The sequence below is a fragment of the Phalacrocorax carbo genome, chromosome 2 (genome assembly GCF_963921805.1).
Source record: "Phalacrocorax carbo chromosome 2, bPhaCar2.1, whole genome shotgun sequence".
NCBI classification, from domain to species: Eukaryota; Metazoa; Chordata; class Aves; order Suliformes; family Phalacrocoracidae; genus Phalacrocorax; species Phalacrocorax carbo.
This window is the reverse complement of record NC_087514.1, coordinates 159273568-159291180: the sequence shown is the minus strand read 5'-3', so window position 1 is coordinate 159291180 and position 17613 is coordinate 159273568. Positions and strand designations below refer to the sequence as shown.

At 39.7% G+C, this 17613-nt stretch overlaps 1 protein-coding gene across 3 annotated transcripts in view; it reads left to right on the top strand.

Annotated features, from left to right (window-relative positions):
- DPP6 (dipeptidyl peptidase like 6) overlaps positions 1 to 17613 on the top strand; it is a 576690-nt gene that overhangs the window by 526421 nt on the left and 32656 nt on the right. For all 3 annotated transcript variants that reach the window (XM_064445043.1, XM_064445042.1, XM_064445044.1), the window contains exons 13-16: positions 6717 to 6824; positions 7424 to 7515; positions 9108 to 9155; positions 11289 to 11407. In XM_064445043.1, the coding sequence (XP_064301113.1) occupies positions 6717 to 6824; positions 7424 to 7515; positions 9108 to 9155; positions 11289 to 11407 (367 nt within the window). The remainder of the gene's footprint in view (positions 1 to 6716; positions 6825 to 7423; positions 7516 to 9107; positions 9156 to 11288; positions 11408 to 17613) is intronic.

The following is a 17613-nucleotide window of genomic DNA, read 5'->3' as shown; positions in this document are numbered from 1 at the left end:
TTTTGATTGATGGGATTTTTCTATTCTTTTTCTTTCTTTTTTTTTTTTAAAAGGTTCTGAGGTTGTTTTTTTCAACATATGTCAATATAAAACCTGTATATTTCCAGCATGTAAATCTCTGCAAGATCATTTATAACACTTACCTAAGAGTCAGTTCATGAAGTGACCTCAGATTTGATTAAGCTGTTCTTTAGAGAGAAGCTGCTGATACCAATTCAGCCACAACACTGAACTGTTTTTCAAGGGATATGTGAATGCCAGACAGGGAGCAGCATGTCAGATAAAGGTCTTGTGCTATATTTTCCAAGTCCAGTTTTAAAACATTTCACATTTTTGTCACAGCTGGTTCAGAGGCTCCAAGAACCAGTAAAAACCACAGTACATCAGTTCACAGTAAGAACAATGATCTCCTCTGTTCCAGTGGCTGTCCTACAGCAATGGGCTCTGTCTGATCCAGATAAAAATTGATTTTACAGAGGAAACAAATTTTGCACTCCAAGCTTTTCAAATAATCTTTTGCTGGTATACTCAGGTATAGAAGAAAAGTGCTGCTGAAGTATTCTTTATGTTCATAGGGACAGTGTTGGCCTGAGCAGAAAACAAAAGCTTAAAAGATAAGCCAAGTCAAGAGAAAATGAAATTGTCCATATTTTGTATCTTTAAAAAAAAATTCATTTCTTTATAAATCCAAGGATAGTTTTAATCCTTTCACTGCTATTTACTGGGGCCTCCATTAATGCAGTATAGTAGAACTTATGTTTTTATACTGCCGTGGTTCTTTAGTCATTTACCTGCTACATGGACAGGCATTAAAAGATGGTGCTTTGTCCTGAATAGTAAATGGTAGTAAATGTAGTAGTAATTTGTAGTAAATGATCTGCCAGTCTCTAATGGGGCTGCTCCAGGGAAATATAGTTTGTTTTACTGCATCTCCAAACATCATCTACTTAGTTTGAGGTTAGAGAAGGATGTTCATTACAGCCAAATGAGTCAGACATCTCAGTGCTAAACTAAGATAATGTTCGCTATGGACTTTGGAGGTATTTGATAGTACTCTTCAAAAGCTTTTGTAAGAGTCTGAAGAATTATAGAGCTCTTTTGCCTGTATCTCTGACAACAAAATTACTTAAAATTCTAGTTTTGACTGAATATATGATTACTAGGATAACTGTATTTTCTATATTTACCTTTTACTCTATGACACATTAATCTAGATAACTGGAAAGTTATTTTCATGGCATGTGTGTCTGACTATGAGAATGATGTGAAAATGTTAAATGCTAGTGCAAGTCCCCTAACCTCTTTAAGGAGGAGATGAATTGCACATTAGGCAGCTACTGAAGGAGCTCAGGAGTGTGACTAGCTCAGGATGAAGACTCCTTTGTTGAGACATTTTAATATAGGTATATACATACGAGCCAGGTGCCCAGTTCCCCTCTGTAGACAGGCAGTATGGTGACCAGTGTGGTCACACAGTCAATTGACCTTGAGCATCATTCAGCCCATCCTGAAGAAGACACCCATTGCCTGCTTGGCCAACTTGTTCGGTATGCTCCACTGACCAGACCTCCTTCTGAGAAGTACCCAATTTTAAATCAATAGGGCTGAGGAATCTAACTGCTTGCCTCATTCTTTAAAATACTCCTTCAAAGTACTCCACACACCTAGTCTGAAAAGCGTACAAGATCTTTACCTTCTTCTTGGGAGTTTAAGTACATCTGGTCTTCCTGGAATAGGGGCAAACTTCACAGTAGGCTGGGAGCAGATGAAGAGAGAAAGGCATCAGTGTCAGAAGATACTCAACAGGGACATGAGGGAGTCTCCAAGAATTATAGGATTGACTTTTTTTTCAGCTATTTGAAATACTGGGAGTTCTGAGATAGGGCATATAACCCGTGAATATGAATTTTGTTCATGTTGCAGTAGTTTGGTAACACAGTGAGATTTAATAGTCTGTGTATGGAAGGTCATAGTAAACGATCTTGTGTTCCCTGCTGGGCTTAAGTTCATGAATGAATTTTATTCTGGTCTAAAACCTTTGGAGAACCTCTCTACAACATAGACAAAATTTATTAATTAAAAATCACTCCAAGTCTAATGAGAAATATACAGTATTTACAGAGGTTCTGCTAGAAAATATCTGTCACTCCTTGACAGATGATATGACCAGAATTTTCAAACCTTCTGCACAAATAAGAACAACCACATGCTCAGCGAAGCTGCCTAGGGATTTTGGAAGCTTTTACTTGTTTTATTCACATATTTGCTGGTTCACTTCTGACCATAAAAGCTCATACTTTTGCTTAAATGTACAAATTCTTTGAAACAGTAATTATAGCTGTAAAGAATTTTGTTTCAATTTTTGTGAAGAAGCCATTTTATGATAGTGCCTGTGATGGTCATATACAGACAATAAGTCAGCAAGGCAGAAATAGGACAATTTCTGAGCACCTGCTGAGGATAAACTTTACTGGCATTTTAATTGGCTTATTTATTTAATTGTGAATGTGGCCTGAACAAATTTAATTACAAACCAGGGTGCAATTCCAACTCCACCAAAGGCTGTGGGCTTTGGCATTGATGTCAATAGGAGCAGGAGATTACCACAAAATTGTTTAGAGACATATAACCTTCAAAACTGCCGGCATGGGCTGGCTGGCCTCCCCTGATAACAATTCCTCTGGGTTCATTTTTTCTTTCCAGTCCGCCTATTTCCCTAGTGATCCCTAGATCACCTCAATCTGAAAATAAAGACTTTTGCTCTGCCAAAAGGTTGAGATGTTGACAACCTCACACCATTTTATTTTAAAACTCCCTTGTCTTAAAACTGAGAACATGATAACCCAGTAATGATTCTCTTACACATAATTAATAGGCAGTATGAAACGACATTCTTTTAAATAAAAACAGAGCTCAGAGAACCTTACAAACAGGACTGACTGTTTCACCCTGTAAAGCCCTTTTGTCATGCAACAACCCCATAGCTGACCTGAAGTTGCCCTAAAGACAAAGGATGAAGCAGAAATAGGACCCAAAGCCCAATAATTCAAATAATACCCAAATTCATCAGCCAGAGCTAACAAAGCGGCTTCTGGTTACAGAGTCTTTGGCACTTAAATGAAGAGTCCTGATTTCATCCAGTGGAGGGGATTGATACCCAGAGGCATGGGCTCCTCTCCTCTCCAGTGGATGACCCTGTATTTTGATGGCAGGTGCCCCAGCTTCAGAGACAGCCATTGGTGTGGTGCACCTACCCACAGATGAGTATGAGGACAGGGATGGATGATGAAGCTCAGCATTGCCCCAGGGGTTTGAGTGTGGCAGGGGATGGAAAGAGAGCTCCCCCTTGCACCCAGAGAAGGGGGTGACTTCATTGGCACAGTAATGTGGATGCACGTTTATAACACTTTGTTGGATTTCAATGAAATGTTTACCAAAATGCAGAGAGTTAAAAGGATTTATGTCACACCTATCTGTTTATCAGAGCTATTGCCCTGTGACACTTAAAGTATTGGGACATTTCCCTGAAAGAATAAATACCTACAGCAAAGAATCATTAGTTGTGGGATCTGGGCAAGGTGGATCCAAGAGAGCGGCTGCAGATCCAGTGATGCTCAGTGATCCCTCTCCAAAACCTCTATAACACACTCTATCTTTTTTATTGTTATTCCTCGTTCCAGGACTTTATGCATTTCTCTAAGACCTACAGAATCTCAGACTGCCCTTGGCATTGTCCCCTCATCCTGATTCTGCCAAACTTGGGATAAGCCTCCGAGGCACGCCTTGGTTTCTTCTTCTTCTCCTGACCATTTGTAGATACACTGACCTGTGTTGCAAAACTCTGAACTCCAGCACTGATCCCTCCAGGAATCATGGTGCCCTCCAGCAGCTTCCCATCACCTTACCTCTTCCACCAAAGCTGAAGTCTTCAGGTGGACCATATTAATACACAGCAATAACCAGGTTGCTGGAAATGGAGTTGCATTCTTTTACTGATAGCAATGCAGGTTGGTTAGTCCCAATAATTCTTTCTCCAGCCACAGGCTCATCCTTTGTTTAGTAATTATTCCTTCAACTCTGAGGATGACTGGGTAGTCCTCAGCTCCAACCACCTATTTCCTTCCTCCTCCACCCTGGGGACAATCACCCATCACAGGTGAGCAGCTCTGGGTAGATCTGCTTCCTGAACTAGGCCACTGCCTGTTCACACAGGTCCCAGAAAGGCAAGTGGGATCAGGGACCCACAGTTACTTAGTCATATTTAAGCTTCCATTTAAGCTGTTGTGGAATCATACAGGCGTTACTTTTCTTTTTAACTTATGCCTGACTCTGAGAGGACTGAGTTATTGCTACGTGTAGCTGACGTGAAGACAGCTTCGTCCTTCACCTGCACAAAGCAGAGGATTTCTGGAAACTGGGCTTGACTGTTTGAGTGGAATTCATTTGTCTAAACAGAGAGACAAGAAGAGCTGCAAGGACTTGTCTCGCCACTGACTTTATCAGGCACTGCAGTATTTAAGGATAGTGTGTGAGCTGGCTGCTTTAGACTCCTCTCATATTTCACCACCATCTACAATGAAAAGATTGCAGATGTCTGAGACTATATCCATGTCTATTCTCTTTAGGATCTGTTAATGAATCATGAGTTTGTTCAATCCCTTTTTGCACCTTCTGATACCAGCTGCTTCCATAAGCGTCCTGTGGCAAAAATGCCTAGAAATTCCCTACCTGCTGCATAGGAAAATTATTTTCTTTTACTAGCATTAAACCGATCTCCTATTATTTTCAAGGTGGGTTCTTCCATTCTAGTATTGTGGGATTCGGTCAATAATAGTAATCTGAAGCCTCAAACTGCTCGTATCACATGCAGAATGTGTTAATTACATGCCCAGTGTAGCTCCCTACAGTATAAAATCCTGTTCCAAAAGCCTTTCAGCCTGACGTCCCCCTCATTTGCCATCCGGGATAAGTCACCATCTCTGTCAAGGTTTTAAACAAAGTTCTGGTTGTATTAATGCATTGTCTTTCTGGCAACAGGAACATGCAGACAGGCTGTCTCATAACATCAACTGAGTGCTAAAGCCTCGCATCTGCCATCTGTGCCACGTACCTCCTCCCCTGTAACTCCAAACGAACCTCAAATTAATCTGCGGAACGCCTGCTCTCCCTGGCAGAGACATATTGCTGGAATATATAATGCCGTAGGTGCAGATATAGAAATGTAGGGGGAACTCATTGCTATTTACCTCAGTAAAAGAAAACCTGTCGAGCAGAAGGTTTGCTCAAGTTATCGTAGTTGTTTTACAATGAGTTTTCTCCTGTCATGAAAGACATTTGGAAATAATATAGAGTTTCCTGTTTCAAGTTCCAGAACAACATCAAAAACAAATGAATTCATTATTTTATAGAGTTGCAACAAGCTGTAAATGGACATATTTTAAAATATCTGAAACCTTAAGCAAGGGAAAATAAAAGGAAAAAACAAACAAATTGAACACCTAATACAGTGTTTATAAATCTGATAAATAGTGGAAAATAATTAATCAGTAAAGAACTGTGAGCAAAGGAAAATACAATAAGAATAATATGTTAGCTTATAAGAAATAAAAATGTTTATTTCTTTGCTGTAGGTGTTTGCATTAGCCATAAGTCTTCCTGTGCAATCAAGTCCTTGCTGGTTCAATGCAGTATCTTAACATGTGCCAAGCAGAAAGCCTGGGTGTTTGATAAACACCGAACCAAAGGAGGATCCAGAAGAGGCTGAGCAACAGCTTTCCTGTTGACTGCCCTTGAAGAAGGAGCCACAAAGCTGGGCCAGGGCAAGCAGGGCTCAGCTGGTCTCCAGAAAAGCCTATCACAGGAGAGGTTCAGCTCTTGTTTTAGTTGCAGCTGTTCAAGATGTAGAGTAGGGGAGCTTCATCTAGCTAGTTCCCTTGTTACAGTGCTACCGTGTCACACCATATGCACCATCCTTCTGCTTTCCCTTGTTATCTGCTGTTCAACCATCTCTTGCAGTAGAGACTCCCCATGTGCCTCGGGGTTCCTGTACAAAAAGACAATAAAGCCCCTTCCAGGAAACGCTTGCTTGCCACATGTGGTGTTTGGTTTCCTTCTGCTTAGTTGCTTCTATCTCTGATTGAAAGTTCTAGTCACCCAATAAAAGTCAATCATGACATTCACCTGGGAGCTCTGTGTCAAAGACAATTTTGCAAGATATCCTCCCCTTTGTAAATAATTCAGTGAAATAAGCATTTGTAGGAGAGTAGGAAAAGACAGCAGTTAGATGCTGTTAGCTGTGTTTCCTCGAGGACAGGAATAGATCATTTCTTCCAGCAGAGTAAACAGGGTTTGTCATACTTATGCCACAGAGGTTCAAATGGTTTCTAAAGGCTTTATTTCAACTGCCCTGAGCAGGCAGCTGAATACATGTACTTTTTGCTTTGCAAATGGGAATTGACTTCACAGCCAAGGAACCCTCCTTGTTGCCTGTCTCCCAGTCTTCCCACAGCTGAAAGGTGTCTGCTTTCCTGAGAGCAAGAAGCAATAACCTTCAAAACCTTCTGTAGTTTTCAGTGGGCTTTTTGTTTGCCTCAGGTTGCGGTTAAAGAGCACTCTCTAGTTCACAGTGAATTAATTTCACAGGGTTTTGCAAGCACTGAGCAATTTAAAATACAATAAATTAATAGTCATACAACTTTTATATTTGCCGCTTACAGAATGAAGAGCCCATTTTTTCCAAGGATGGTCGGAAGTTTTTCTTTGTCCGAGCCATTCCCCAGGGAGGACGCGGGAAGTTCTACCACATCGCCATGTCATCATCACAGGTGCCTCCCTTGCTGCCACTGCTGTGGGTCTCACCTGCAGCAGAAAGCTATAAAAAGTAGTATCTGTGCTTGTATCAGTGAGGCTGGAAGGTGTAAATGTAGAATGTGTGTCTTGTGCATAAAAGAAAGCTTTCAGTTATGGTTTATTGGGCATAAGATAACAAGAATTTCCAAACAAGACACTTAGAAGAAAAAGATCAACCAACTGCCTCTTTCCAAACAATCTCATTGCTTCGTTTTGGTTTTTTAATGCCTTCTTAGTTGTACACAAATAAGTAAATCCCTGTACTGCCATAAAGGATTAATCAGAAGCTCATGGGCACGCTGGATTAGAGGAAGGGGTTTGAAGCTGTTCTGTGCTGAATTCATCCCATTATCTTCAGTGGAGATCATTAAGATGATTCTGACTCTATTATTTCTATGCCTGCAGATTCACGGGGGGGGGGGGGGGGGGGTGTGTGTGTGCGTGATGTGGTGGAAATTGCAGATGCATGGTTTATTTTTAATAGGTAATGAAGTCAAAGAGCTCCCTTTTCAGAAGAGAAGCTTTGCTCAGATATCTTCTTTTAAGAATAAAGATATCTGTTTCTTTTTGGCAGCCAAATAGTAGCAGTGATAACTTACAGTCTATTACATCTGGTGATTGGGATGTGACAAAGATATTGGCATATGATGAAAAGAAGCATAAAATGTAAGTAAACTCTGGTCTGACAAATCAGTCTTCCCTTGTTTAGCCTGGGACTATAGGGTTAGTTACAGTGGTGTTGTGTATGCATCTGAAATGTAGGAGCATGAGGAGATGGGGATAAGGCAGCAGGAGAAGCTGTCTCCATTTTGGCTTAACCTCTCATCCCTTTCCATGTATCTTGTCTTATTTTGGTTTTCTCAGTGACTATTAAATATATTTGTGTAGAGGAGTGATTTCTGCTGATGCATATTAACCTCTGAAGTCTATTTTCATTGACCACCTAGATAGTCAGTTTTAGAAAGAATCCTTTATTGGCCTGCAAAAATATCAGTGCATTAGAAAAGAAGAATTTAGTTAGAATACAAAAAAAACCACCACCCTTCTTCACACTTGCCCTTTATGCTTGTAAAGTAATTTCTGTAAATGTTTACTTTTAAAAATACATCTCAAGAAATTACATAAGAAAATGTTTGGAAGGTTTTCTGGAATCAGGTACCATATAGATTCCTTGCCCAGCAAAGCTTCAGCTGCATACAAGGCTCTCACCTCTCATTTTCTTAAGGTCACTGAACAGCAGAGTAAAAAGCCTCTGGGATATGATAAAGTTTGAATGATCACTAAGAGTATGATGATGTCTCAAGGTTTTGAATGCCCTTGATTACCAATAACTTCAGTATGATGTAAGAGTCTTCACCACTTGGCAGAGCTAAGTAGCAAATTAGCACCAAAATCTTATTTGCATTTTAACTGTCCTGTCAAGCAGAAAATGCCACGTACAATTTGTGCAATCAAAATGTACATCTGGGCAAGTGCAGCTCACTGGAAGCAGAGCTGAATATCCTGCCCGACACAGTTCTCACGCCACAGACACTACATTTGCTCCTGTAGTGTGTCATTATTCACATGAAATGCTTCTGGGGTATCAATCTGGACCCTGCACGTTGGACTGAGGTTGGCCACCTCCGGCAGCATCCAGTTGATTCACGATCAAGAAAACTACCTCAGTGTGGCCCTCATAAGCTGTCACTGCACAACAGGGCTGTCCTTGTTCAGACAGAAGGAGCTCACCACAGTCTCAGCACAAAACAAGGGCAATGAAGTATTCTTCAACTTCATACTCTGTCTTCCCTGGAAGTCCCACTCCCTTTCTCAAAGACGATGTTTCGGTGGGTTTTGCCTCAGCCCCGGGCTAGATATCTGTCTGGGGAAAGAATAAAAAGTGGTCAGAGAAGTAAAAACTGTTTCTAGGGGTTAAAAAGAAAGATGTTTAAAGGAAACTCTGAGACATAAATCTTGAGGTAAAAATATGAAGGTCATGCACTTAATCACTTCATTCTTTTTGATCTGCTGACATGACCAGTCTAGGACCCAAACACCTCCATCCTTGTTTTAACTGCAGTGCAACCTACAACCTATTTGCTTGAGCCTCCACAGTGATATGTCCCTCTGCATGTTTTTCTAATTCAGTTTAAACTTTCCTTGCCTTTATAAGATCAGGAAAATGGTGATGTGAATGAAGATGTTTTTATATAAGATACTTGTATACACTGTTCTAATGATACAATTGCCTTTTGATTCCCCCCCACCCCACACAGTTATTTCCACAGCACGGAAGATTTGCCAAGGAGGCGACATTTATACAGGTATGAGCTTTCCTAATGTCACATACAGAATTTCCCATTTCTTCTATCTTATGTGAATCATTACATAAGCGATTGCAACAGAAACAGTTTCTTATGTGTTTGTCTTTAATGGCATTGCAAGATCTTGCAATGTATCACTGGAATAGAGAGAACAGCATAACAGTAGTGAACAAAATGCTGTGACATTTGGAAATGTATTACATTTAGTAATTTTCTCATTTCATTGCAAATTTTAAATTGGTCTCAAGATTGATAAACTGTCACAAAACTTTCCAACAGAACTGCTTAACACTTCAAAGAATTCAGAATTACATAAATTAATGATATAAACCGTTTTTGTATGCCTAGACAGTAGTTTTCAAGGAAGTTTGATAGCACCTCACCTCTTCACGAAATTTAAAAGAAGTAACAATATGTTAGGTTTGCAAATGTTTTTTCTGCACTTCCAGATGACTTTAGTATCCCCTGTAACTGTATGATGAGGAAAAGGCTGGTTTATAGTAAGCTAAAGGTAGTGTAACTATTGAGAAAAGTATCATGGGGGCAGAATACAAAGCAGAGGAAACCCAAACATTTAAATAATCATTTCAGAGTCATTATTGCATTTGTCCTATTTTTCTTCCCAATGACCCTGTTGCCATCTCAACACCTGCAATGAAAGGCAGAGCTGGTCATAGCATCAGTTGACAAGGGATGGTCAGTACATTTTCCTTCTCTAACACGATGTCATACCTTTTTTTCCTCAGTGGGAAGGAAACTAGAGTAAACTGAAGTACCTGTAATTGAATTATTTTTTCCTTTTGAGACCTCTTTGCCTGTTCACTGCACTCCACAGTTTTTTGAGAATAGCTCAGCTCAGTGTTTATTTTCTTGAAGAAAAAAAAATCAAAACTATATTGACCATTCATTTCTACTGAAATGGGAAGAAAATCTCATTTTAAAAGCTGAGTCCAGGCACAGCTGCCCAAGAGCTGCTGGCATGAGTCAAAGCGCTTCCCACCCCTCGCTCGTCTTGGCATGCAGCTCACACTGGTGCCTTATTAACCTTCCCCACATAGGCAACTGGGAAAAAGATGCCCAAAATCTCAATGTCCTTGACGTTACTTTAATTACACCGTGACCTTGGCCTCACTTCAGGTATTTGATTTCCTGCACTGCGTAGTTTGACCATCTCGCATCCCAGCAGCATCCTTGGCATGCGTTCTTTGACAGAGCTCCACTGGAGCTCTGACAGCTTATGTCAGATGAAGATCTGTGCTTTGGGTTTTGTTTTTTCCTTTTTGTGCCTGATTTAGTAGCTTGTAAACAGGATTTAAGCCAGAGATATGACCTGAGCCTAAACAACAGCTCAAGACCTACTCGGTTCAGTCTCTGTGGCTTTAAAGAGGTTGTTCAGCCTCATCTCTTTCTGCCTTGAAACAGTAGCAAAAACACTCATCCACTTTACACTAATATGGAATATCTATTAGTTAATATTCCTGAAGCATTTTGAAGTTTCAAAATACTACAGCAGTGCAAAATATTATTTATTATTTGCTAATAATCTTTAATTCATTCTTCAACTTCCAGTAGACTTTTACAAAATGCTTCTGCGCATATGGACAGGCCCTGTTAACTTCTTCAAAAACAGACAATCTTTCATTTCTACTTGGATGTTGTAAGAGCAAATATTTAAAGCCCCAAAAAGGCCTTTGGCCTCTGAGGGAGCTGCTAGCAAATCACACCAGTGAGGCAAACAGTAAGAAACTTAAAGAAAGCAATTCCAGCTCTTTATTGTCTGCTATAATGTAAGTAGGTGTAGAAATACCGCTCCATTGTTTCATGACTTCCTCTTGTGGAATTGCAGCCATCATTTTCTTTTAAAAACTGAACCTTCTATCATAACCACCTGACCTTGCAAAGAAAGACATCGGTATCCTTTTATATATTCTCCATCCAGGCCAAAAAAAAAAAAAAAAAAAAAAAAGCTATTACTGCTATTTAAACTCAACCAAATGGAAATGCTTTGTCTCTTACTAATGTTGAACACATTATATTTATGTTCTTATTCTACAGTACAGTAAGGTTCAGATAATGTTGCTTCCAGATAACATTTGCTCAGTGACCTTCATAGACTTGTATTAACTTTTTCAGCGCAAGCACAAATGGAAACTTCAACAGGCGGTGTCTGTCTTGTGATCTGATTGAAAACTGTACTTATTTCAGTGCATCCTTCAGTCACAATCTGGAATACTTCCTACTGACATGTGAAGGTATGTTGGGTTTTGTTATTGCAGTTGTTGTGCCTAAGGATAGGATTTTAGAGCCGGCATTGATATCTTTAGATATCCTGTGTACCTGTGGGCAGCTTTGAAAGACTGGCCGTAAATATCTGGGTCACTTTGCTTTTAAAGCTTTACTCAACTTTTTTTTTTATTTTGTGTATTTTTATTTTTAACTAGAAAGCAGATGTGTGCAAAATCTTCCCGTGCATATCTGGCTATTGAATATACAGGTACATTCCTTTAGTCACTCCAAGCATCCTTAAGATAAAGTAAGAGCAAAACCTAAAGGAGGTAAAACATCAGAAAGTTTGTGAGAGATAAACCAGTGGGGTGGGATTAACTGTGGGTGACTGGGACTGAGTTCCAAACACATCCACTCATACCAGCACTGTGAGCAGAGGGATTCAAAGTAAATAAATTGCAATGAAAAGACTGTTTGCCAAGAAAAGGCCGTTTGGAGAAAACTACCTAATGGACAATGTGAGTAGAGAATATCTAGTGTTTCACTGTTCGTTCATCATAAATTTCCCTTAGCTTGAAGCAATCTATAGGTCTGACAGAGATTTCTAGTGTTGAAAATCCCTTACAGTGTCTAAAGGGCTAAGAATAGAGGGCATTTCAGGAGAAGAGTTGTAAAAGTCAGCTTTCTCCAGCTCTGTTAAGAATAAATGCAGACTCCATAGCATTTAATCCTATGTAATTTAATTCTGCCTAGTTATCAGAAATCGCACATACAATGCATGCACACAGAACTGGCTTGCAGCCCCTCCATGGTAAACATTGTTCTTACTGGTTGTCCACTGCTATGATTGAAGCTGCTCAAATGCCCTCTAAAGCAACCATTGCAAAGCAGCAAGCCAACAAGAAATGCCTCATTTTCAACAGCTCAGGAGAAAACAAACGCATGTAACATTAAAAAAAGTAGCTGTTGTGTATACTGTTGTAGAGCAGCTCTAAGTACTCTCTCTGCTGAACGTCAGCAGTCTGTTTGGCAATACATGGAGTGCCCCTCCTCTGACTGACAAATATTCATTGGTGCCAGTAACTGTGGTGAACACCAAGGATAAAGAAGAATTTTTTGGGATGGAAAAATGGGAAATCACCAGGGTAATCGAGATAAAGTGGAGAAGTAGAATGGTTAATATGATCCCAAGCAAAACATCTGGACATAGACATTTGTAAAAACATGTTCTGCCCCAAGGAGGAAAGATAGACTGTATTTTGAGGGCATTTATAGGTATTCTAAAGAAACAGCTTGCAATACAGTACAGTGAAATAGCATTGGCAGTAGGCTATAGACTAATTAACCTAGTGGACTACCTGTAACCTCTGAATATATAATTATAGCATATATATGCAAAGTGTCATTTCCCACTAAATATTCAGTTCTGTAGTAAATGTTATTAAGTTTATGAAGTCTGTCTCCTTAAAAGAAAAGCCTTGTATGTTTTTCTTCTTGTTTTCAGTTCAAGAAAAGCTGTCAATAGCTACTAGAGAGTTTCAGTTTCCATTGCACCAAGATAATTATTTTAGCATAATTAGAAGCATTTGTGAATAACAAGATTAAGGTTTCTAAAGTGTCTTATCAACAGTTACGAGGTGATATGTTTGTATTACATTGTGTCCCATTCACAAAAAAACTGCAGTGATACCTGAAGAGATTAATGAGTTTCATTAGTGTGTTACATTAATCCAAGAATACAAGATAATGATTTTGCATGCCAAACTGTGGGCCAGACTCTCTGCTGCTGTAAACAATACCTCCATTATAAGGTCATTAGAGTTAGATCTATTTACATCTGCTGAATATATCTTTGTCTGAATTTTCATTATGCAGGACTAAATTCTCAAACGGTAATCTCAGTGTAGCACAAATACAGCACAGCTTGAACTATAGAACTAAACTCCATTCACATACCTTTGCAAAATATGTTACATGAAGAAATACAGAGATCTTGGTAGGATTTCCATTTTCAATGATTTTTATAAAACTCTCAGTCCATTACATTTGGTGGAATTATTCCTTATTTACATAACTGAAAGTGAGAGGTCTTTCACCTTCTTTGCTTTCACACAGTTTACATGAACAACATTTCTTTTTAGCACTTTTTGTGTAGGATCCATCCAACTTCAGTTATCTGATAAGGGTGCATTTACAGCACAGAGGACTCCCTTTGGTTCCTGTTACATCTGATGTGGGTCAGGTCATTGGAAACGTCTGTTCTGGCTGAAATGCAGACTTCTGGATAAAAGCAATCATCCCCTCAGACTTTGGTTATACAACTAGGGAAGAGGTGTTGCAGTTTGATGGAGAATCACTTGGATCCACTAGTAGGAGACTTCCTTTTCCACAGCTCCTCAGGCTGCTTAGCTAGAGCTTGGCCTTGCCTCACTTTCTCAGGGTATTATTTTATTGTTCATAAGCAGTCATACTCTAGTATCTTCTTGATTAGCAGGACATCATATTTATTCATATACACATATAACAGATGGAAAAGCTACTTGAATGAGGATATATCAAGAAGCCCGGATTATCCTGCAGTTGATCAAGCAGGTAGAGCAACAGTAGCATGCCAGAGTGGACAAGTCGTTGTCTTACAACGTCTGCTACCCAACGGTTTCTGCTGGCAGTTCCCACGTCTGCTTCCCCCCAAAAAAATCACAGCTGGAGTCGATGTTAATGACCAGAGAGTGGCAGGCAGTACCTAATGCTGTCTGGTGCTTTATTCTCCATCTACATTGTATAAAAGCACCCAAAGCTCAGGTCTTGCTGTATACTCTGTGACTGTGTACAAAATTGTGTGTTTGTAGCAGTAACTTTATGACTTTATGTCAGACCCATATGTATCTTCGAAGGTAGCTGAACATGATTTTACTCTGAGCAAGCCTGTAATAACTTAAAAAATTGTACTTTCTCATATGTCCACAGGGCAAATACATAGGCAAATATTTATGTCTGTACTGACACTTAGAGACTAGCCTCCACCATACCTCAGTTTCATTCTACCCCTTTTATTGACTTGCTTTGTGATCTTCAGTTGCAAACTTTGCTGAGTTGAGAGACGTGGACATGACTGTCTCCCAGCTTAACCTCTCTAAAATGGATGGCAAGGTTTGTAAGATTTGATTGAGCAACTGATGCTTATTAAGTACTCTGTGATACTTAAATGAAAGGCAATGGAAAGGGAAGCATATGTCTTTAAAAAAAAAACCATAAAACAAAAACAAACAAGAAAGGTCTGGCATTGCTCATTTGATCCCAAAGGTCAAGAGTTGGAAGTTTTCTACTCACTGCTTTGGTACCTTAGAGGCACCATATAATTGTCTGAAAAGGATTTTTTTGCTGTCCTACAGACTATGCTTAATAGCCGTGCTACCTGGCACAGAGTGAAATGAGAGAAGTAGTATGCTATAATAAAAGGTAACCTTTCTTTCAGGAGGACAATGTAATGCTTACTGTCAGGAGGCAACATTTATTGCAATCACTCAGTCCCAGAAGGCTAGTTACCTTATTTTTCATCTAATTTTTTATGCTCATGATTGAATTACTGTATCAGGTTCTAAGGAAACATGATGCTTCGCAGACTGCTGTTAGATTATCTCCTCTAGACACTGTCAAAAAAGCAATATGTGCTGGAGCAAGGTCACTCCTACTGCCATTTTCATCATAAAATATGGGCTTACACTTCTCTCTCCTCTCATAAACCAGCACAGGCACTGCCACTGATTCCCTGTAAGATAAACAGAAAGAAGATCTGGATGGAAGAGTTTTGCTACTTTATATGTAAATTTAATTGAGGATGGGGTTTTCTCATCTGCCATGGGATGTAAAATTCAATTGCATAGAGGAAAGGGTAAGAAATTACAAGTTTTGTTTGTGGAAAGCAATTTATTCCTGTTTCTTTAGTGAGGCTCATGTACAGGGCAAGGCTGAATGAAACTGAGCCAGTAAAGCTCTAAAGCCCATTTTCAGGTGATAGCTCCTTATTCTTTGAAGGATGAAGCCTTATCAATAACTACTGCTGTAGTCAGCCATGCAGTCTTTTAGTATTTCCATTTTAAATAGGTGCACCTTGTCTTCAGTGATTCCTTCCCTCGCTCCCCAGTGTAACCTGCCAGAAAGGAGGAAGAACCTGAAGAAAGGGCGTGCAACAATTTCTATTGCAGGCTAATTTTTACTCTGACTGTGTATAGCAGGTTTGGTTACAGCATCTTCACTCATAGAAAAATCTGTGAAGTCACTGAGACTTTTGCTTGAACAGACAGAACTGGCAAAGATATCCTGGGTCCTGGAGTTCAAGTCCCTGCTGTTGCAGACAGCAGCGTTGTAGCATCCTTTACATTAGTTGGTCAGTCTCCATCAACTGACCTCAGCCGTAAGCTGATCTCGGCCAGCTCAACCTGGGGAGGTGTGAGGTTCCCCACGAAGGGTTAATGCCTTCTAGCTTTGAGACAAGAGGAATAGTGAGGAAGACCTCTGGCACATGCGTACGTTGCTGCAATTAATGCCACTTAATGCATGATGAAAATGACAGGAGGGTGTGTTGTTCATGGAATGCCTACCAGCTTGCTAATTAAAATTCTCTGTAATCATGCGTTATCAGGAAGGGATTAATCATTTTTAGGGATGACACAAAGCAAATTGGTAGTTACACAGAGGGGAGAGGACCATAATGAGGGCTAAGAGAAAGCTATTGTCTCATGCTCGGCATGGTTGCTGGTGATAGAGAAGTGCCTTTGCCACTGCACTGTGTATTATCCTTTCATTCATCCACTGACTTGAGAAAAAACAGCTTTCGCTTTGAAAAGAGACAACAGTGTAACTTGTAACAGGGAACGCTATCTTCTTCTATAGGTCTCGAGTCCTTCCTTCTTTTCCAAAAATAGTAGTATTGTTTTGATTCAAAATACCATAAAATCACTATAGTTTATCTGAGCTTTTTGAAGATTATCTCTGCTGGAACCTATGTTTGTAGCTGACTGGTAGTCTTTACTGTTAGTATTTTGCAGGTTAAATGACTTTAAAGCTGTCTCTCTATTTGGAGAAAGGAAAACAGACTCTTCTAACAAAAGTGTTAAAGTATCACCTGATATGGATGTCCTCTCCAGCACTGCAGTTATCAGTAGCTTAGCCTAGATGCTGTAGATCCGTAATCACAGGTAACAGGAATGAAGTCATTTCTGCCTTTCCTAGCAGGCAATTTTGTAGCTGTAGAGCAAAATGATATGCTGTAACTCAGCTGTGCTTGATAAAATACCTAAACAACCAACAGGAAAGGGATTTATCTGGGTATTCATCTGCTTTTCTCCAGGTATGTCCTCCGAGCCTGCAGCCATGATGACAACAGCTCTGTAACTACACTCCTGGCCCTATAGTACTGAAGGGTGCCTACAGGCCTGGGAAATCATTAAAAATAGGATTTATAGATCTTAGGTCCTGCCAGATAAAATCCTGGTTCAGTCCCATAAACAGAGAACAAGTGGTACAGAAGCACAGAGTAGGAAAATGTTGCAATTTAAGGATTTTCTCTGAGAGGGATTGATACTAATGAAGAAGCCATGCAACCAAATTAGTGATAATCTGAATCAAGTTCCTCATACCATTGTACATGTAATTCTTTCTGTCTGTGTATTTATGAGTTTTAAAGAGAAGTGCTGCAAGTTTATTCTTTATAGAGGCAGCATGTAGCTATAAACTTCTTATCTCCTTAAACTTTCTTGAGAATTTAATTATCTTCATTCCTCCTCTTGGTGCAATATGGAAACACCATCTGGGCATGGGAACACTTAGGAGCTTTACTTGTTGCTTCCACTTATTAGGTTTATTCTGAACATTAAAAAGTCCTTTTATTGTTCTACATTTCTTTTATTTTCCAGATTTTTGTTGGAGTCAGCAAAGACTTTCACTACCAAGTTCCATCAACTCAGCTGGCTCTGCTTTGTGGCAGGTTGTCTTAACCTCGCTTTTAATCACATTTTAACACCGAGAGTCCAAAGCACGATTTAGGAAGGGTCAGCCTATCCAGTATGAAGAGGTCTAAAACCACGTATTGGCATCATTTTACAACCCTAGATTTTTCTGCCCTCTGATGTGGTTGCAGCACAAGCTCCTGCCCACACAGATGATACAAGTCTGAAATGCATGGTTACACTTCTGGAGGATACCATATACACAGAAATTTTTAACGTAGGCA